The sequence below is a fragment of the Drosophila kikkawai genome, chromosome 2R, assembly GCF_030179895.1.
Source record: "Drosophila kikkawai strain 14028-0561.14 chromosome 2R, DkikHiC1v2, whole genome shotgun sequence".
NCBI classification, from domain to species: Eukaryota; Metazoa; Arthropoda; class Insecta; order Diptera; family Drosophilidae; genus Drosophila; species Drosophila kikkawai.
In genome coordinates, this window is record NC_091729.1 from 2,782,037 (window position 1) to 2,803,918 (window position 21,882).

The 21,882-nt window shown below is 40.1% G+C and overlaps 2 protein-coding genes across 2 annotated transcripts in view; one reads left to right on the plus strand and one right to left on the minus strand.

The window, feature by feature from the left end:
• Nipped-B (Nipped-B cohesin loading factor) overlaps positions 1 to 21,882 on the plus strand; it is a 133,527-nt gene that overhangs the window by 64,807 nt on the left and 46,838 nt on the right. The window contains exons 11-12 of the mRNA XM_070284836.1: positions 19,932 to 20,618; positions 20,676 to 20,904. Of these exons, the coding sequence (XP_070140937.1) occupies positions 19,932 to 20,618; positions 20,676 to 20,904 (916 nt within the window). The remainder of the gene's footprint in view (positions 1 to 19,931; positions 20,619 to 20,675; positions 20,905 to 21,882) is intronic.
• Positions 10,335 to 12,442, minus strand: LOC138927976 (uncharacterized). The gene is made up of 6 exons (XM_070283830.1): positions 12,430 to 12,442; positions 12,153 to 12,349; positions 11,929 to 12,082; positions 11,692 to 11,856; positions 11,371 to 11,601; positions 10,335 to 10,397 (listed from the first exon to the last, which is right to left on the minus strand). The coding sequence occupies exons 1-5, from the start codon at positions 12,440 to 12,442 to the stop codon at positions 11,546 to 11,548; spliced, it is 585 nt and encodes a 194-aa protein (XP_070139931.1). The 3' UTR covers positions 10,335 to 10,397; positions 11,371 to 11,545.

Here is a 21,882-nt window from a genome sequence, read left to right on the forward strand (position 1 = left end):
TTTTGTGGTAGAGTATGTAATGTGTCTACAGGGTTTGATCTTGTGAGGATTGGTATTGCGGTTTCTGGTGTTTCTAGTATGGACTAGACTTAATTTCTTTTCCTTCCTTGAGGATGGCCCTCTAGGGAGCTCCTTAAGAACCCGTCGTCGCACCTAATGACACTGTGCCTTCTCACCACGTCCGAAGAGTCGAATGAAGGGATAGCACCGCCCGGCATGGCAACCAACCAGTTGGTTACCATGTCGGCCAACTTGGTCTTTATCTCCTCCCATCTCTCTGCCAGCAGCCGCCCGTCGTCATTGAGCTCATTCCCCAGCGTTATAACCAGACTGTCTCTGGCCCTCTGAGGTTCGCTTTCGCTTACATCGCCTTCGAGATAGGAACGCCTCTGTGTTGGCCTACGGTGGTCCCCAACTGGGCCACACCTGTGTGCGCTTTGACTTGGGGAGTGCTGGTACTAGAGCGACTTGGCATCAGCAACTCATCTTCGTCCAAATTAAACGATCGGTAGATGTAGAGAAAAATTTTAAGCTGTGAAAACCAAAATTTTATATTGTAACGAAAGCCGCCAAACCCAAACGGGCTTTTGATTTGAAAGCCAGTTGGCAACGCCAAAAGCTGTTCATTATTGAGGGTTTTTATTGATCCCTGAATGAGCTAAACGGCGAAATCTGACAGCCAGGATGGCTGGTCTTTCCATTTTGTTTCTTGCTTCTTCTTATGACCGTTACCAGAGAAAAACGCCAATTGGCGAAAAATTAAGAAAATTTGCTAAATAATCTAAAATACGGGTGCCAAGGCCGGATTCTTGGCAGCCATACATATCTATCTATCCATCCGTCCGTCTGTTCGTTTCTACGCAAACTAGTCCCTCAGTTTTGAAGCTATCTGAATGAAACTTTGCATATGGGCATTTCCATGGTGTCGCACGCGACATTCGTACGCATTCAAAGCAAAAAAAAAGTATTCTACATTTTATTTTTATTTCTTTTAAATATATTAACTTATAGCTCTTGCCTAGGGCTATAATTGGTGTTAGTGTTGATTTTGAGTGTATGCTCAAATTTAAGAAATTTAAAAAAAATTGAAGGGTTCGCACGCGACAAAAACAGAGTCACTTTACGCGGCGAGCTGTTTAAACACTGATTTCAGCGAAACGGCTGGGAATATTTTAATGAAACAAATTTTAAAATTTTAATAATGTCATTTTCATCTGCTTTTATTTACAATCAGAAATTTAGCGTAGTTTATTTTTTATTTAATTTTAATAAGGTGTCGCACGCGACAGTTTTTATCATCATACTTTGCATGTAATTTTTTACTATTTAAGGGGTTATCCGGGTTTTAAAGCACTAAAAAAGGCCTATTTCCGTGGATTTTTTTTAAAGAGCATACGAAAATTTTAGAAATTTAATTTATTGTACATTTAAATATAAGTTTTTGAACTACATTGTGTAAAAATTTGAACAACAAATATTAAAAAATGAGCCGTTGAGGCAGGCTTGAACTTAACCCCACAAGAAAGTATGTCCTTGCGGTAGGCAGGATATCTCCGTCAATGTTCATAGGAAATCAAAAAACCAAAGTTTTTCTGTTAGTGTATATGTCTGGCTTGTCTTTGAACGAAGGATTTTTCTTTTAATTAAAAAGTTGAATTTTTGGTAGCCCTTTTTATAAAAAATTTCATATTTTACGTCATTTTTGGACATATTTTGGCTTATAAAATGAGTTGTAATTGAAGATAAAAAAAAAATCTTTCGTTCAACGACAACAAAAACATGTCTAGAAGAAGTGTGCAAAATTAGAAGTCGATCGGTGCAATAGTTTTCGAGAAATCGTGACTACCGACTTCATAAAAGTGGTTTAGAGAAAAACGACGCAAAAGTTCGAATTGCCAGTTGTGACTCATACGACGCGCTAGACTTTAAATTTCTCCCATTCCTACAGTTTTGCTTCGATCGACTTGAAAGTAAGTAAGTAAGTAAGTAAGTAAGTAAATTAGAAGAGCATACATATATCCATTTTATTTCGACTTTTTGCATTCTTCTTGTGGTGTTAGTAAACAACAGTCAAAGCATAATGCCTCGGTTTGGATGTAATTATCAAAAGAAAACAGGCCCATTTTTATGATGTTTTTCATCAAAATAATGAAAAATCGTGTTTGCGCGAATATGCATTCGAATATTTCGAAATTTGTTTTAGAATATGATTAACCCTTCAAATTTAATCAATTGACCTTTTCATATTGTTACTATGTTGGAAACAAAACATTTTAGAGAAGTTTAAATTTTTTGGCCGCGGTTGACATTTCTTTGGAAATATCCATATAGTCTTCTATATACTCTCACTGCTATATACACTACTGGCCAAAATACTAGGTACATACATAGGTACATACGTTTGTTTCAAGTCCTATAAAATTTTTTTAATAAACCTAATGAAAAAACCCTCTTTATTTTTAGTTTCCGTACTTATTCCAGATAATAAGAATAACTGTCAAAAGGATTTTTCATTTCAAATTTAGATACAGGGATCAATTTTATCCAAAAAGCATGAAAATGGGTTGGCCGAAATAATAGGTACACACATTCTTCTAAGTCTAGAACTCGAAACGTATTAGATATTTTGCACTTTTTTCTTCTTATAAGTAAATTTAGATAAGTATCTAATAAAACCACACTAGTTTTAGGTAACTTTCGCTATTATTTTTGGTATTCTAGCAAGAAGACTATATCATATAGCTCCCATACAAATGATCGATACATTTAAAAAAAAAAAATTATAACTTTGCTGTTTTTCAACATTTTTGCACCATTTTTTAGATATGGCCATTTTATATTAAATTCTAATTTCGATAAAAATTTTATGAAAATCGGACGACTATACCTTATAGCTGACATAGGAACGATCGGGAAATTAATAGAAAAAAATTATAACGTCATTGTTTTTCAACGTATTTTCATCTACTCTGAGATATAAGCTTATTTTATTATTTCAGAATTTTGTTATAAATTTTATGAAAATCGGTAAACTATATCATATAGCTGCCATAGGAAAGATCGGTAGATGTTGAGAAAATGTAAAGCTGGGAATGCAAAACTGTAACTTGCAAACTGTAAACTTAATAAGTATAGGTAAATTGTAATGAAATAATATCTGCAAGGGTATAAAAACTTCGGCGTTAGCTTCCTTTCTTGTTTTGTCTTAAAATATATTCTATTACTTAAAGAATATACTATGGAAGTTTCATTATCGAATTCCAATTATAAGTGCCTCAAATCTAGTACACACGCAAGGTATACAAGTGTAAACGTGGGCGCATCAAAAACTTTAAACGCAATTTTCTCAGCTTTAAATTTTTGCATTTTTACCTATGCTATGGACACGATTCAGTAATTGCAAGTAATTTTTAAACGCCATAATTTCGCGCGAACTTATGACGCTTTTCGGCGACATAAGATCGCGGCTGGCGAAATAATGTCGTTTTTTCTGCGGCGAACTTATGGCGTCCTCAAGCGTCATAAGATCGCGCGAAATTATGTCGTTTTAAAACGGCGAACTTATGGCGGCGGACTTATGTCGTTACCCCCCAAGGGCGTGGAAAATCGTTCCTTTATAGACTTAATTATGGACCATAGGGCCCATATTGACCTACTGAAGGCTAATTTGGTTGAAAGTGATAGACGGTTAGGTCTGGAAGGGGACTTTATTTTTCAACAAGATAATGACCCGAAACACACTGCCCAGAATGTCAAGCTTTAGCTTCTGTATAATACAAAAAAAAAAAAAACAGTTGCGAACTCCTCCATAATCACCAGACTTGAATTCAATCAAACATTTGCGGAATCTTTTGGAGCGTCGTATACGGAAGCGCATCATTACATCCAAACCTATGCTAAAGGCTTTAATCTTAAAGGAATGACAGAAAATAACAGCAGAGGATACAAGAAAACTAGTGGAATCGATGCCTAAACGTCTGAAAGAAGTTTTGAAGACTAAGGGCTACCCGACAAGTTACTAATCTGTAAATAAATGGCGAACTTCTTTGCTGAACGCAAACTTTTGAGACTGCTATTTTTAAAGGGGTTTGAGTAAAATTGTCATTATAAGAAAAGCGCTAGGCTCATAATTCTGCAAAAATAAACAGGCGACGTCAATTGAATAACTAATATATTGAAACAATTTTTGATTCGCAGTGCAAAATATTTGCAGCTATTTGACATTAAAGTCAATGTTATGATTTTTTATTGTCCTGTTCGCAGAGATATGAGAGCAAGTGTATAAATTTAAAAGCAATTACCTGTCAAATGTTTAAATTTTTTGATTATCTTATTTGGTTTAAAAGTTATGATTTTTGCAACGTAAAATGAGAAAAGGAGCCCGAGAGTCATTTGACCATTTTGCCGTGGAGCTGTAGCGCCTGGGCAGAGGCGGGATAGGCGATTTGCCGCCCGCCACTCTTAGTGCAACGCTTCATCGATGGGATCCGAGAGACCGGATACCAAGTACCTATCATCAGCAGTAATCTGCGATCACTGCCCTCGACATGGCGTGCTGCATCAAAGCCCAATTCCGACGGCGCACAGTAGCGCCTTTTCTCATTTTACGTTGCAAAAATCATAACTTTTGAACAAAATAAGATAACTAAATAATTTAAACGCCATTTGATAGGTAATTGTTGTGAAATTTACATATGTATTGGAAAATCTGCCACGCCCACTCATTCGCCTTTTTAAAGGGTATCAAAGTAAAGAAATATTTTTTTCTCAATGAAGACAATTTTTTAAAAATATTTTTTATCTTTATTTTTATGTATTTGCTCAGATAACAATAATTTGAAAACTGAAAAAAAATTTTTTTTTTGTTTCAACGTGTAACCGCCACGCGCTACAGTTAGTATATTTTTTGGTTAGTATGAAGCTGAGTCGGTATTTTAATATATATATAACCCTGAGTAGTTTTGGTTTATGCTGTTGCATTTCCGGGGACGCAGCTCGACGCAGCAGATGTAAGTTGATTTTGGTTCAGAATAGATCCACAAAGGTCGTAGTTATAGTGTGTATAGTGGCTCAGCCCATCCAAAAAAGGTATACACTACTTTAGACAGAAAAAATGAAAAAAATGGACACCTGGCAGGTAGCGATTTACCTGTGCAAGCCCTAACCCAATTCCCCTTTTTTTTTGGATTGGGTTACAGTTTATGAATGTGTCTATTATTTAAAGCATTTTCTTATGATGCAGAAATGGAAACAAAGTTCAACTTTGAAGGCTCATACAGCAGATTCTGAATCCATGGGAAATTTCCTGTCGAATAAGTATGGTTAAAATCATTTTTGCGAAAACGACTTTTTCGATTTTTGCAACGGCTTTTGTTCGAGAGGCGCTACTGTGCGGCGTCCTGCACCTCTCAACGTGGAAAAGACTCTTATCACGCCGCTACACCCTCAATCTGACGGAATAGAAAAATAGGAAAAATTATGTTCGCATAAAGGTTTTAAACCATACAAAGTTGCGAATTTGTAATCAAAATAGTTTTAGGTTTTTTTTTGTAAAATATATGAGCATTCAAAGTTGAAATTTATTTCTTTTTTAAATCAAACAAAAAAATATGGGTAATTAAGTCAATTTTCAGGAAATTTAAAAAACCATATAACCAGTGGTCATGATTTTTGCTTTAAATTATGGATGCATTTATAAACTGTTAACAAAACAAAAAAAATCCTCCGTTTGGCTTGGGCTTGTACAGTTGAATCGTTACCTGCCAGGTGTCAATTTTTTTCACCTTTTTCTGCCTAAAGTAGTCTATAAAAGCTGAAGCCGATGAAAGCCACCGACAACACTATGCCTATAAGGTGCTTGGAACTTTCCTTTCATCGGCTGCGCCGAGCTGCGTCTGCGGAAATGAGAAGCAAAAACCAAAACAACTCAGGGTAAAATAAACCAGAACCTACCAAAAAATATAGCATCATCTGAACCGTTTATTCCGTCTCTAAAGAATGTAAAGTCACGAAAATATATATAAGGTTGTCAAAAAAGTCCTGCGGTATTTTCGCTAGGTGTTCTAGTTTTATTCGTCGCATCGGTTTACATTAGACCTTTTTTGTTTGATTTATGGTTGTTTGTTTTTAGTCGTTCGTGAGTTATAGCGCCGCAAACATGGAGCAAAATAAAGAGAAAATAGGCATATTTTACAGTACTACTACGATAAAGGCAAAAATGCGTCTCCATTTCCACCGCACAACGATGGTTTCAACGTTTTCGTTCTGGTGCAGAGCTGGTCGAAGTTGCGCCACGCTCCGGAAGCCCTGTCGTCGAAAATTGCGATAAAATCGCTGAATTGATCGAAAGAGACCGGCATTGTAGCAGCCGTAGCATAGGCCAAGAGCTGGGCATGAGTTATCAAACCGTTATAAACCATTTGAAGAAGCTTGGATTCAAAAAGAAGCTAGACATATGGGTGCCACACGACTCGACGCAAAAAAACATTTTTGACCGTATGGATGCATGCGAATCGCTTTTGAATCGCAACAAAATCGACCCTTTTTGAAGCGGATAGTGACTGGCGATGTGGGTCCCTTACGACAACGTGAAGCACAAACAGACGTGGTCGAAAAGCGGTGAAGCTGCCCAGACGGTTGCCAAGCCTGGATTGACGGCCAGGAGGGTTCTTTTGTGTGTTTGGTAGAATTGGCAGGGAATCATCCACTATGAGCTGCTCCCCTATGGTCAAACGCTCAATCCGGACCTGTACTACCAACTGGACCGCTTGAATGCAGCACTCATGCAAAAGAGGCCATCTTTGATCAACAGAAGCCGAATTGTCTTCCATCAGGACAACGCCAGGCTACACACGTCTTTGGTGACGCGCCAGAAGCTTCCGAAGCTCGGGTGGGAGGTTCTTTTGCATCCACCGTATAGTCCGGATCTTGCACCAAGTGATTACCACCTATTTCGGTCCATGGCGAACGAGCTTGGTAGTCGGAAGTTGGACACAAGAGAGTCCTTTGAAAATTGGCTCTTCGAGATTTTTGCCAATAGGAAGGCGAGCTTCTATAAGAGGGGCGTTATTAAGTTGGCATCTCGTTGGGAATTCGTCATCGAACAAAACGGCGCGACTTAAATCGCACTATTATAACCAATTTTATGAACAATTGAAAATTCAATCAAAATACCGCAAGACTTTTTTGACAACCTTATATATTCAAGTGATTATAATCCAGAAATGCTAAGTCTATTAGTCTATTCTCCAAAAATAGGCATATACATATTTGGTAATAATTGGTCAAAATGACCATTCAGTGTTTAAAATATTTTTGTTTTATCAAATCAACAAAAATCCAAATACAAAATTAATAAACTTATTTTTAAAAGATCGTTTTCATTAGAAAAAAAATCATTTTTTCACTTTGATTCACTATAAAAAGGCGAATTGGTGGGTGCGATTATCTTATTTCGTTCAATTTCGCAGGATATTGGAAGGCAACACCTAATTGCAGCCGCCAAAGTTAATATATCACGCTGTGACATTAGATCACATTCAGTAGAGTTCGTCGATGAAGAAGAAGTATGGCTCTACTCCCCAGAGTGGAGAGTGGGACAATGTCCTAAGCGGCAGTCGGATTGGATAGGACCTGTCACCGTCATCCGCCGTCACTCTGACCTAGTGTACGAGATTCGATCAAGATATCGTTCATATTAACTGCCTGGCTCCCTACCGGGACCATATCCAAAAGTCCTCAGCCAGGAATCTAGAGTCTGAAAAGGGCTTTCTATCTGCAAGTCAGTAGGCAACGCGAGAAGCTGTGCAATAATAAAACACACGTGCTCTCTAACTAGGACTTAGCCGAAAAGTCGGACCGGCCTGAATCTTGGCAGCCACACCTAGTGCGGCCTAATGAAATCTGCACGCTGCACGTTCCCCCTTTCGCGGCAGAAATTCTTTACAATATGCAATTTATAAATATTCAACTTTTATATATTTTCCGTTAGTTTTTCTATTCATTTTTTTTTTATATACAAACTTAGCAGTTTTAAAATGTTGAGAATTATTTCGTTATGGTGGTGTTTTTGTTCTTTCGACTTTTTGCCCTAAGGGTGGTAAGGGTTCATCATACCAAGGCAAGATACACGGCGCTTCCCGTGACTCCCATACCCAAATCCTATGACTCGCACTTCTTACCGAGACCCGGGCCTCAAGTCAGGCGTGTAATGCGACCTGTGTCATCTAACTATAAGGTTTGCAGCTAAATAGTTATTCCAGCTGTTTTAAAACGTAGCCTTTTAAATAAATAAACACTTAAAGACACATGTACATGCACTCGCGTAGCAAAACGGCAAAGTTATATATTGTATTTTAAAAAATTAACAAAATCTGAAAGTAGCCTTCCCAGGGCCAAGCAACTCTGGGTCGGAAGTTGCCATGTCGTGGCTTTGCAACCAGTGCAACCTGGTCGGTCACCGTTCTACAAGCACTGCATATGCGTAGAGCAGTGAGCCGACTCACAGTAGCGCAAGGAATTAGCCTTGCAAAAATCGAAAAAGTCATGTTCGCAAACGATTTTAACCATACTTATTCGACAGGGCATTTCCCAAGGATTCAGAATCTGCAATAAAATCAATTTTAAGATATCTTTTCTACAAAATATGTCCATTCAAAGTTGAACTTTCTTTCGTTTCTTGCATCATACCAAAAAAATTTGTAAATTTGTCGACTTTGAGGTAATATTACATAAAAACCATACAGCCAATGGTCATGGTTTTTACTTTAAATGATAGATAACATACATTCATAAACTGTTAATGAACCTAATGTTATGTGCAAACTCTAAAAAAAGGAGAAATATAAAAAAAAATTGTTTACTAAAAGCCAGAAGATGATCGGTATGTCCGATAACCGGTCATCGACGACTCGTGATTCCAGGGAGTCGGGTAACTGAGTCCAATACGGAACTGGTTCCTTAAACCGGATGACTCCAAAAAGGAACCAAAGTTTGAACCCGAGAAATTTTGAGTGGTTTTTGGGATTAAGAGAGGCTTAGGAAAAAGGCAAAGGTGAAGTAAAGGGCGAAGATCCGTGGCAGCAGGCGGTTCGAGTAGCCGAAAAATTACGCAATTAAAAAAAAAAAAAAAGAAAAACGAGTTTCTACCAGTGAGTTGTGACAAGATATCCTAGTGAGAACCAAAAATCCTAGTCTAATTAATTATAGCATATTCCGGAGTGAATAATCCTGGACCAGGAACGATATTTGGGAAAAAACAGGAAGATCAGCCACCAGGAAGAAGACGACTTTTCGAGGAGAAAAATTGGCCACTCCTTCCTGGGTGGCCACAGGTTTTTATCCCTAAATATAATTATCAAAAAAACACATACAACCGCCAGCAAAAAAACAAAGGAAATGTAGCTCACAGAAAAATATAAAGTAATTTAAGTCATATTTATTCAACATATCTGTTAATTCATCTAAAACATTAATCGTCACATGGTTGTTAATTCGTATTTATTAAATTATTTATTTATGTATTTATTTATAAATGTTCCTTGTATGAAGTCCTTCGGTACCGTGGGTAGGATATTTCTATGTTAGAACTTAAGACAAAAAATGAAAATATAGTGAAGTGATCGAAATGAAGTTCGAGTAGACATTCGTGTTGGGGGGGATGTGATGATTTGAGCAGATGCGATCCACTATAACAATTTGGGAGATGTGTCGGAGGATACACTCATGGTTGGGAGGGACTCCAAGGACTACGGATGAGCCAGGTAGTCCAATCCAGAAGTTACAAAAATCCGTTGCCAAAATGTTAGCCGTTGTCCAAGTTTGAAATTCCGTTTTGTTTTTGTTGTTGTGTCTGCTGCGTGATATATTTGTGGTCGTTCCCCTCCTTGAGAGAGACTTTGCCTAGCCGGCAACGAACGCGCGAAAAGCAGAACATAACAAATGGCGCCCAATGAAAATATAAGAAAAATTAATGAAATGGAATCAAAAAAAATTAAAGTCAAAAGTAACGTAAATAAATAAGTGAATACACACCAGGATTATGTGCCGGGAGAAGTAGAAATCGGAACCCCGCTGTTTGGACCATGAGCAGGCCAAAAGGTCAAACTCAGCGTAGCCACAGTGCGGAATATTCCGAGAATTTATTTTTCTGCAGAGCACAGTCCGTTGAACCACTAGAAGTGGACCCATGACCGATTAAGCACGGTTCATGCGAAGCCAGACTAGAAGGTGCACCGAGCTTAAATGAAAAGAAACAATCATCATTTTTAATATGTTGTCTGTCAAAAAGTAAATTTGTAATAACTTATCTAAGTCTGTTGTCTGTGTTTGGAATTGTTGTGGTCCATGTACACGGGCAAGAAGGTGTGACATCGATGCCCAACAGTTGCAAGCGTAGGCTGAAAAAAAAGGAGAAGTAAATTAAATTAATAAAGTTTGAAAAAAAAGATAAATATATTTACAACGGATTAGGAACTGAAGGAAAGGAGAGAAAAGTTAGTGGGTAGTAAAAATAGCGACGTCTCATCCCCCCCCCCATAGTAGAAAATTGTGAAGGAAGCTGAAAGAATAAAATATAAATAGAAAAGAAGTTAGGGTATGCAAAAGAGTGAAAGGGAGAGAATACAAATCGGAAGAAAACTGAGGAGAAGTTTGGAGTTCATCCGGAATAGGGTACCAGCAAGTATGACCCCGGCAAAAACGCGATCACAAAGCAACCAAGAGGAGAAATTGGAGAACGTATCGGCACCCGAAGGTATGGAATCGATAAGGGATCAGACTCAGGAAGGAATGGGAAGTGGAAGTCCTGGAGAAGCAAGCGGTCACCAATCGGTAGGCGGAACCGGGGCCATACCGAAGGCTCTCCCCTCGGAGATAACGTCAGGAGTCAATGCAGCATTGTTTCAGGCACATCAGACGTACCAGGTGGGAATGTCATCAGAGTACGATGCGTTCAAACGGCAGATGCAGCAGGATATGATGCAGTTCATGAAGGACATCAACGACTGCATGGCGGAGTTTCGCCGAGATGTCTTGAAACAGAACGCAGCGGTGCAGGCATCTACGCAGGTTCGGCAGGCTCAACTGCAACAAGTCGCACAGGGACAATGTCAAGTTTCGGGTACGCAGATGCAGCCACTGTTAGGGGTAGCAACACAGACGCTGTTAAATCCATTGCCACCTTTCGACCCGAGGATGCTACAGCAACCTCCACCAAACATGGTGCCGGGGTTACGACACCAAATGGGATTCTCGCCGCCAAACTCTGGGGCGTTATCCGAAAAGCAGGAGGTGAATCGGCACGCTTCAGAAGGGTTTCGGCAAACCGCCTGGTCGACGGAGCGTGAGCAAAGAAGAGGGAATGGGTCTCACCCGACACCGCCAGAATATCCTAGTGGAAACGGGGGGACACAGCAAAACGCCAATCCAGGACAGGATCCGCGACGAACAAGCGGGGCAACAGGTGATTCCGTGTTTCATGTAGGTCAGCTGCGTAAGTGGGGGCTTAGTTTCGACGGAAGTCCAAGGAGTATGCCAGTGTCCGAATTTATTTTCCGCCTCGAGCATCTCCAGCGATCGTATCAGGTGCCGTGGAAGGAAGTCCTAAGGGAATTTCACGTATTAGTGGAAGGACAAGCCAAGGAATGGTACTGGATGTACGTGAGATCGACGGAGAAGCAAGAGTGGCCTTACCTGAGATATGCACTACAGCAGCAGTTCCAGAGTCACCGATCCAATTTCGAGCGAGAGTACGAGCTAAGAGAACGGAAGCAGAAGCCAGGAGAAACCATAGAAGTATACATCCAGACCATGCTCGCTCTCCGATCGCGACTAGAGATGCCGTTTTCCGATTTTGATCTAATAAAGGTGATAAAGATGAACATTAGGGATCAAATTTCGAAAATCATATACCCGATTTATATTACCAACCTGGATCAACTCCGACACGAATGCCACGACGCGGAAAGAATCCTGGCAACTCGATGGACCAGACAGCCAAGCAACTTCGAAGCTCACCGGGGATATAAGGATCGTCCGAGGGTAGATGAGCTTTGTCCAGAACCAATCGGAGACGAAAGTGAACCTGTGGATCAGGAGGAAGTGGAAGCCTTAACGAGACACTGGGAGAACCTCAGAGAACGACCGCCACTTACCTGCTGGAATTGTGGAACCGTTGGACATGCATTCAATGCGTGTGAATCGGAGGTGTTGAAGGTTTTCTGCTTCAAGTGTGGACTCCCAGGAGTGAGGACTCCCAGATGCACGCGATGCCAAACGGGAAACGGTGGGAGGAGAGTGGTCAAGAACGAGGAACCACGCTCCAATCCGTTTGCAATGAACAAATGAAATCCTCGTCAAATTGCATGCCTAAGGATAAGAATAGCTGTAAGGAAAATAAAATTAGTAGGATTCTATTAAATATAAATAAACCAAGCCATAGCATGAAATGGTCGAAACGTGAACCTATAGCAGTACGAGAAGCAACTTACCAAGAGGTCCGAAAACGGATATGGGGAACACACAGCTCAGGACAGCACATTTCTCCGAAAGTCGCAAGAGCCCGCAGAAGAGGTCAGCAGCGGAAAGCGGAAAGAAGGATGGTGTGTTCGGCCATCAGAGCTGCGGTGGAAGGCGATAATAGACCATTCGCCCAGGTCAGGATAGAAGACCTGGAGATCGTGGGGCTTTTGGATTCCGGGGCATCAGTCAGCTTGCTCGGGGAAGGTTGCCTAGAAATAGTGGAAAGGATAGGACTGAGATTAGAGAAAGCGCGATCGATAATGAAATCAGCAGGAGGTACGCAGCATCGGGTAGTGGGAAAAATTCAACCCAACATCTCGTACAATGGGATAACACATCGATTGCCGATACTCCTTTGTCCTTCCTTGAAGCAAAAATTGTATCTTGGGATAGATTTCTGGAGGAAATTCCAACTGGCACCAGAGGTAGTGGGTGTAGAATCCTTACACCAGGTGGAAGCCGAAGTCATGGCGAAAGGAGAACCGATAGAGGCACATGTTCTAACCCCGAAACAAGCTGAGCAGCTGGAAGAAGCAAAAGGACAGTTTCTGACATACGAAAGTCAAGGATTAGGACTCACCAAAGTGGAAGAGCACTCGATCCAGTTAGTTGAAGGAGCCGTACCCATCAAGGAGAGAGTCTTTCCAGTTTCTCCGGCAAAACAGCAACTACTGTTCACGGAAATCGATGAGATGCTGCGACTAGGAGTCATCGAGTTAAGTGAAAGTCCCTGGAATAACCGAACGACACTGGTACAGAAACCTGGGAAGAATAGACTGTGTTTAGACGCGAGAAAATTAAATACACTTACAGTGAAGGATGCTTACCCATTGCAGAACATTGAGTCGATCTTGAGCCGGGTAGATGAGACGATTTTCATCAGCAGCATCGACCTGAAGCACGCCTTCTGGCAAGTCGAACTCGATGAAAAAAGTCGTCCCTTAACTGCTTTCACAATACCCGGAAGGCCACTGTATCAGTTTCGACGGATGCCATTCGGCCTGTGTAATTCGGCTCAAAGGTTGTGCAGAGTAATGGATAAGGTAATCCCACAGCGTCTCCGCAGCCACGTCTTCGTTTACTTGGATGACTTGCTGATGATATCCAAAACTTTCGATGAACACTGCATTTTGCTAAAAGAAGTGGCCGAGTGTTTGAGTAAAGCAAATTTGACGATTGGCCTACACAAATCAAAATTTTGCTTCAAATACTTGCGATATTTAGGATACATCATCGGTGACGGGGCCTTGCGAACAGACCCGAAGAAAGTTGAAGCGATTTTGAAAATCGAAGTGCCCAAAAATGCGCGACAGCTACGCAGCTTCTTAGGAACCGCAGGATGGTATCGCAGGTTTATCCAGAATTTCTCCGGACTCAGTGCGCCGCTCACCGACTGCCTGAAAAATAAAACCAAATTTACTTGGACGGAGGAAGCGACTATGTCATTTGAAAAGCTAAAGAGAGCACTGACCTGTGCGCCCGTATTGGCTCATCCAGACTTCGGGAAACACTTCTGGATCCAGTGTGACGCCAGCCACGTAGGAATTGGGGCAGTGTTGTTCCAACAGGATAGAGAGGGATCGGACCGACCAATAGCTTTCTATTCGGCGAAGCTAAGAGGAGCACAACTTAATTACAGCGTGACAGAAAAAGAGTGCCTCGCAGCCGTAAAAGCAGTGGAAAGATTCCGGCCGTATGTGGAATTGATGCCGTTTACTATCGTGACCGATCATGCAAGCCTTCAATGGCTCATGACACTCAAAGATTTGAACGGAAGACTGGCGCGGTGGTCATTAGCATTGCAGGCATTTGATTTTAACATCGAGCACCGGAAAGGGAAAGACAACATCGTGGCGGACATGTTATCTCGACCGAACGAGGCCGCCGAATTGGAGTTCTTCGATTTTGAGACAACGGAGTTTGAGAGTCCTGAATATCTGGAAAGAATTCAATTAATTGAAGAACAGGGAAAAGATAAGTTTCCGGACTTACGTGTGGAAGAAGGACTTCTCTTCAAAAAGACCAATTTTTACAGAGAAGAAAGCGACGAGTTTGAATGGAAACTATGGATTCCGGAAGCTCTGACGACAACTCTAATCCAGCAGGCTCACTACGGCGATATGGCAATGCACGGAGGAATGGGAAAGACTTTAGCGAGACTCCAACAGATGTATTATTGGCCCAAAATGGTAGTTCAAGTCCGAGAATTCGTGGCAGCCTGTGAAAACTGCAAGGAGAACAAACACACAACGCAGATAAAACGGCCAATAATGGGAAAGGAAGTGCAGACGGATCGACCCATGCAAAAGTTGTACCTGGATTTCCTAGGAAAATATCCGCGATCCCGCCGAGGAAATACAATGCTGTTCATCGCACTAGACCATTTAACCAAGTTTGTGTGGCTGAAAGAGATGCCGAAAGCCACATCAACAGCGGTGATTCGATTCCTGCAGGAAAATATATTCACCCAATTCGGAGTTCCAGAAACAATACACACGGACAACGGTAGACAGTTTATCTCCAAGGAATTTGAGAATATGCTGCAAGAATACGGAATTACGCACTTGAAAACGGGGAGATACGCACCACAATCCAACGCTTCGGAGAGAGTGAATCAATCCGTGTTAGCAGCAATTCGAGTGAACGTTCAGGACGACCACACACGATGGGATGAACACCTGGCCGATATACAAGCGTCACTGAGGTCATCTGTACATAACAGCACCGGAACGTCTCCATACTTTGCCATGTTTGGACAGCATATGTTCACACATGGGAAAGATTACTCGCTTGCTCGCAAACTGAAGGCTCTCAATGAAGCGGAGATAACCCAATTGCCCAGATCTGAACGACAACAGCTGTATCGGGAGAAAATAAAGGAAAGAATACATCAGGCCTACGAGAAAGCTGCCAAGACCTACAATTTAAAAGCACGAGAAATTCGATACTCACCGGGACAAGAGATTTACAAGAGGAACTTTATACTGAGTGACTTTAGCAAGAATCGAAACTCCAAGTTTTGCCGAAAGTACACTAAATGCCGAGTAACTAAAGCGTTGGGAAATTCGTTGTACGCTTTGGAAAACTTGGACGGCAATCCTCTGGGAGTTTTCCACGCAAAGGACCTTAAGCAATAGTGCCCGGCTAGCAAATCACTCATCAGGCATGAATCTCAGGGATGTGGGCGATGGCCTACGTTGGGCAGTACAACGCATCACGGACGCACATCCTCCACTCCTGTTCCGAGACAAGCGTCGGAACCGTAGTGTGCTTGTTATGTGCGAACTCTAAAAAAAGGAGAAATATAAAAAAAAATTGTTTACTAAAAGCCAGAAGATGATCGGTATGTCCGATAACCGGTCATCGACGACTCGTGATTCCAGGGAGTCGGGTAACTGAGTCCAATACGGAACTGGTTCCTTAAACCGGATGACTCCAAAAAGGAACCAAAGTTTGAACCCGAGAAATTTTGAGTGGTTTTTGGGATTAAGAGAGGCTTAGGAAAAAGGCAAAGGTGAAGTAAAGGGCGAAGATCCGTGGCAGCAGGCGGTTCGAGTAGCCGAAAAATTACGCAATTAAAAAAAAAAAAAAAGAAAAACGAGTTTCTACCAGTGAGTTGTGACAAGATATCCTAGTGAGAACCAAAAATCCTAGTCTAATTAATTATAGCATATTCCGGAGTGAATAATCCTGGACCAGGAACGATATTTGGGAAAAAACAGGAAGATCAGCCACCAGGAAGAAGACGACTTTTCGAGGAGAAAAATTGGCCACTCCTTCCTGGGTGGCCACAGGTTTTTATCCCTAAATATAATTATCAAAAAAACACATACAACCGCCAGCAAAAAAACAAAGGAAATGTAGCTCACAGAAAAATATAAAGTAATTTAAGTCATATTTATTCAACATATCTGTTAATTCATCTAAAACATTAATCGTCACATGGTTGTTAATTCGTATTTATTAAATTATTTATTTATGTATTTATTTATAAATGTTCCTTGTATGAAGTCCTTCGGTACCGTGGGTAGGATATTTCTATGTTAGAACTTAAGACAAAAAATGAAAATATAGTGAAGTGATCGAAATGAAGTTCGAGTAGACATTCGTGTTGGGGGGGATGTGATGATTTGAGCAGATGCGATCCACTATAACAATTTGGGAGATGTGTCGGAGGATACACTCATGGTTGGGAGGGACTCCAAGGACTACGGATGAGCCAGGTAGTCCAATCCAGAAGTTACAAAAATCCGTTGCCAAAATGTTAGCCGTTGTCCAAGTTTGAAATTCCGTTTTGTTTTTGTTGTTGTGTCTGCTGCGTGATATATTTGTGGTCGTTCCCCTCCTTGAGAGAGACTTTGCCTAGCCGGCAACGAACGCGCGAAAAGCAGAACATAACACTAATAAAAAACGGCACTTTGGTTTGGACTTGAACAGTTAAATCGTTACCTGGCAGGTGTCCATTTTTTCACCTTTTTCTTCCTAAAGTATTCTATAATTTCTGAAGCCGATTAAAGCCATTGACCACACTATGTCTATAAGTTACGTGGATATTTCCTGGACCAGAATTAACTTACATCGGCTGCGTCGAGATGCGTCTGCAAAAATGCAACGACATAAACCAAATCTACTCAGGGTTAAATATACCAAAATACCGACACATTTTCATACATTCCAAAAAATATACTAACTGTAGCGCCTTGCGGTTACACTTTGAATTAAAAAGAAATGGTTTTTTTTAAGTTTCCAAATTATTTTTCTTTGAGCAAACATAAAAATAAAGATAAAAACTTTGTCCGGTTATGCAGCCCGCACCTGATGACCCAGCGGCCAAACAACAACAACAATAAATTTGCTCTGCGTAGCAAAGCTTTACCTCTCCTCCTGCCTTCTGCATAACATAAACTTTATCACTCTCTCGCTCTATTTGCACAGCTGCCCTTTAGCCGTCCGCTAACTGCAGCAAAAATTCTTTTCTCAGTTCGTCTTCGCCTACGCTTGAAAGCGATCAGCTCAAATATTTGCCTATAACTATTTTCGTAGCAATTCGGGTCATAAATATCCGCAGCGGCAATTCGGCTCGCCTGCGCCGATAAATAATAGAAACTTCGTGGCTTGATAAATATTGCATTTAATTTATAACGTTTAAAACAAGTGCGTATTTTTTGGGTCAAAAAGAAATTGGACACTTCGACAGCTATTGAAAAAGATCAGTAGCTCAACAAACTTAAATAAAATATATTTAAAAAAAATGGAAAAAAAAATTTTTTTTTCACTTTAATACTCTTTAAATAGGCGATTTTGTGGGCGTGGTACATTATGCAGTACATATGTATATCTATATTAGAAGAATTACCTGTACAATGCCGTTTAAATTATTCGATTACCTTATTTGTTCAAAAAGTTATGATTTTTGCAACGCTAAATAAGAAAAGGCGCTACTGTGCGACTGTAGGAGGGCGACGTCATTGCCGGAATTAGCATAATTCGAAATAGAGCCCGGATGTTGCAGCCTTGGAGCTCTCATACGCAATGTGCTCGCGTAAGTGAGTCTGCTGTCCAGCAAGGTGATGGCTCTGGTGGACCTAATTGATGCCAGATGTTCGTCCAGATCGCGCCGGCCCTTTTTTCGCCCGCTAATGTCGGACTGATTACTCCGCGCTGAGCCTGACCGGGCCAAAACTCGGGGTTGCCGCCGCTACGAGTAGTCTCTGGCTTAGGCTGCAAACATAGTGCGAGCTGAGACGATGATGAAGATAAAGACGATGCTGAAGACGAATTGCTTGCGATGCGAGTAAGCTAATAGGTTGCATAGTGCAAGACGAATTTGTTGCGATTTTGTGATGTTAGTCGCAATGGATTTCTCATCATATGATGACATGCTGTTAGAAAAAAGTTTATTTTTTGAATTAAAACGGAACAAAAAAGTGAACGGAAGATTTCACCCAATTAATTTGGAAAGAAATGAGGCAAATCACAACTAAATTGCAGTGTTGCCAGATGAAAAATTGACTCTCCCACTAAAAAATCTCAAAAGTTGAAATTTTCTTCTAAAAAATCCAAAATAGCAAGCGATTTGTCTTCAAAAACAGTACTGCACCGTTTGAAGCTGATCGCTTGCGTTTCGTCTTCATCTTCGTCTTCGTCTCAGCGCGCACTATGTTTGCGGGCGAGCGAATTCATATGAATTGTTCTGCACAGCTTTTCGTCTTCAGTTTCGTCTTCATCTTCATCTTATTCTCAGCGCGCATTATGTTTGCAACCTTAGAGCGATATGTCCCAGCTTTGCGCTCTTCACAGCTTCGTAGCTCTGGTCGTTGACCTTCCTTGGAAAATAAAAGTATTATCTCATACGCAGCTGCGTACAACCGAGCTTTCGATAGTGAACCCTAATATCAGGCGTCACGATAAGCGCGCTATGATCGGTTCGATTTTAACTTCCAACATTATTGCAAATCCGCGCGACATTTCTGAGTTTTCATCGTGCCAAAAAAAGTCGACATATTAAAAAGATTAATTTTAAACAATTACTTTATAGTTTGCTTTACAATTAAAAGATCGGCTATTAGATTAAAGTTTATGAAAAAAGGTTCTTGTTTAAAATACCAGCCAAATTTATCTACAAACTGAATTATGTATTATGCGAAGGAAACTTTTCTATAATCTCGGCAACTTTGTTCTCCAGCATTTTGCACAGCTGATATATATATATCTTATGCTTATTTGCGGCCGCAAATGCTTCTTCCTTCGGTTTCATGAATTAAATTAATGCTCCATTACTATCCATGAGTTGACTTCAGCGAAATTTGATCATCCCCTTATTAGGAAATCTCAGACAAAGCTACACTATTTGTTGAGAGCGGACAGCTAAAATTATTTGAGAATCTATGGGAAATTTAACCACATTTTCTTAAATCAACAAGGGAAATTCGCTTATGTTAAAGGGAAACCTGCAAATGTTATTAAATTCACTTCTAAGAGGAAATTAAACATAAGTTATGATGTGAAAATGAATAAAATGAGAGTTTGCATTACTTCATGGTTTAGCCACATATACTCTTAAACCCCGAGACGCAGTTACCCTAGCAGGTTATTATAAATGTAAACTCTTTAAAGTATATAAATTAGTAATTATCATCAACAGCCGAGTCGATCTGACCAAGACCAAGTTGGGGCCAAGGTGGCAATTTGAGTACGTAATGCTAACCATCGAATAGACAGATAAACGGATACAAATTTTGAAAAATTAGCAAATATTTTATAAGGGTAATGATTTTGAAATGATTTGTTTTCTATAATATGTATATTATTATATAAAGTACGCATAATAAAAAATAAAATAGTGTTTAGCCATTTACGTTTTTGTATCTACTGAAAAACAGTTCTTATATGCACTATAAATTATATTTCAGATATTTCGCAAGGAAAGATACGACAAAATAAGAAACAGTATCTTAGGAGATATATTATCTTCAATTGATCGTTTACCTTCATCGAAAAAAAATCTCCGACCATACAAACTTACAAATAATGGTGGAAATATTCAAATGGTTACTGCCCTTGTGCTTCAATTAATTCAATGTGCTACCATATTACCAGACTCACTTTGTGATAATGGAAAGCTAATTAATAAAACTCAAATGATTGTTAGTTTGGATGACAATCTCCCAAGCGGAGCTAAAAAAGTAGTAAAACCTAATAAGGATTTATTGATTTTAAAAAAGTATGATGTCGCTGTCAGTATTGGTGGAAATTTTTTAACTACTTTTTTAAACAAATGCAAATCCCGGTCAAATGAAACTGATTTCCGACCACTCTTTGAAAATTTCATTCATGATTTGCTTGCAACTGCCAACAAGCCCGAATGGCCCGCCTCTGAATTGTTACTTTCACTTCTCGGAACAATGCTAGTTCGCTATGTGTCTGATAAAAGTATAGAACAGAGTATTCGCTTGGTGTCTTTAGATTACCTTGGAATAGTAGCTGCACGACTTCGCAAGGACACAGTTGAATCTCGATGTAAGGTTAACATAATAGATTCAATGATAAAATCTATCAAAAAAGAACAAGAAAAGGAAGGCGATTTACCTTCAAGTATTGTAAGTAACACTATTTGTTATTTTTATTACAATAACCAAAATAAACCTTCCTCTCAGTCTCAAACAGAGTTACATGCCGAGGACCAACGAACGGAGTTCCTGCAAAAAATTCTTCTCGATTTTTTAGCTGTGAATGCTGAGGAAGACAATTTAATTTGGGATTATGCTCGACATTTTTACTTGGCACAATGGTATCGAGATATTATTTATCAGAGGCGAAGGATATCAAATGATAGCAAAGGACAGGTTATAAAAAAGTCAAAAAGGCGAGGAACTCGGAAAAGTGGTATGTATATTATAAATACGTATAGTAAAATTCCTGTCACCGAAAAACGCACTAACAAAAAAACCTTAAAATTTTCGTAAACACCGTCTAAGAGTTTTCTTTTGATGCCTTTATAAACAATCGATAGCAGAAGACCAATTTTGTATTTTTACACCCTTTCAGGGTATTATAATTTTAGTCAGAACTTCTGACTCAGAAGTTTGCAACGAAGGAGACCTTTTTCCGACCCTATATAAAGTATATATATTCTTGATCAACATCAACAGACGAGTCTATCTAACCGTCTATCCGTCCGTCTGTCCGTTTCTACGCAAACTAGTCCCTCAGTTTTAAAGCTATCTAAATGAAACTTTGCATATAGTCTTCTATATACTCTCACTGCTATATATGTCAGAACATGCCGAATCGGACGACTATATCAGGTCACCGTCTTCTCCTTCGTCGGACTCGTCCTGCGTCATTTCATAGGCGGCATCCATGGTTTCTAGAGCTAGGCCCCTCTTCACCCTCTCCTTCGTCGGACTCGTACTGCGTCATTTCATAGGCGGCATCCATGGTTTCTAGAGCTAGGCCCCTCTTCACCTCGCCTACCTCCACGTTGAGAGCATCCTTATTCAAGTGAGGACGCTTTATTAAGCGCTGGTCGGGAAATTATCAATCGAATTCTATTGACCGGACAATTTGTGAAAGTTGCGAAAAAATGTCGCAACCGAAGTTGGAAAGTTGGGTGCTGTTCCTGTCAATTTCATAATTATCAGAAAGGAGTACACAAATACATACATAGAAAAATCCCGATCGTCGTTTTGAAATTCGTTTGCGGGAAATAGACAATGAAATTCATCCGAGAAAGATTCACGGTTTGTGTTTATAAAAAAAGTCATGTCGCGAATAAGGCGAACACCAGCCAAGAACTATCACGTTAGAACTGGCGAAGAAGCGGAGAACCAATGTAGTTTGCTGGATATTGAAGTACCAGAC

What these genes read in the sequence shown, in the direction of transcription:
- LOC138927976 (XM_070283830.1), bottom strand. An exon ending in CGGTTCCACAATTCCAGCAG is followed by an intron (nt 12,083 to 12,152) that starts GTAAGTGGCGGT and finishes CCTGATCCACAG; the next exon opens with GTTCACTTTCGTCTCCGATT. An exon ending in TCGTGTCGGAGTTGATCCAG is followed by an intron (nt 11,857 to 11,928) that starts GTTGGTAATATA and finishes CACCTTTATTAG; the next exon opens with ATCAAAATCGGAAAACGGCA.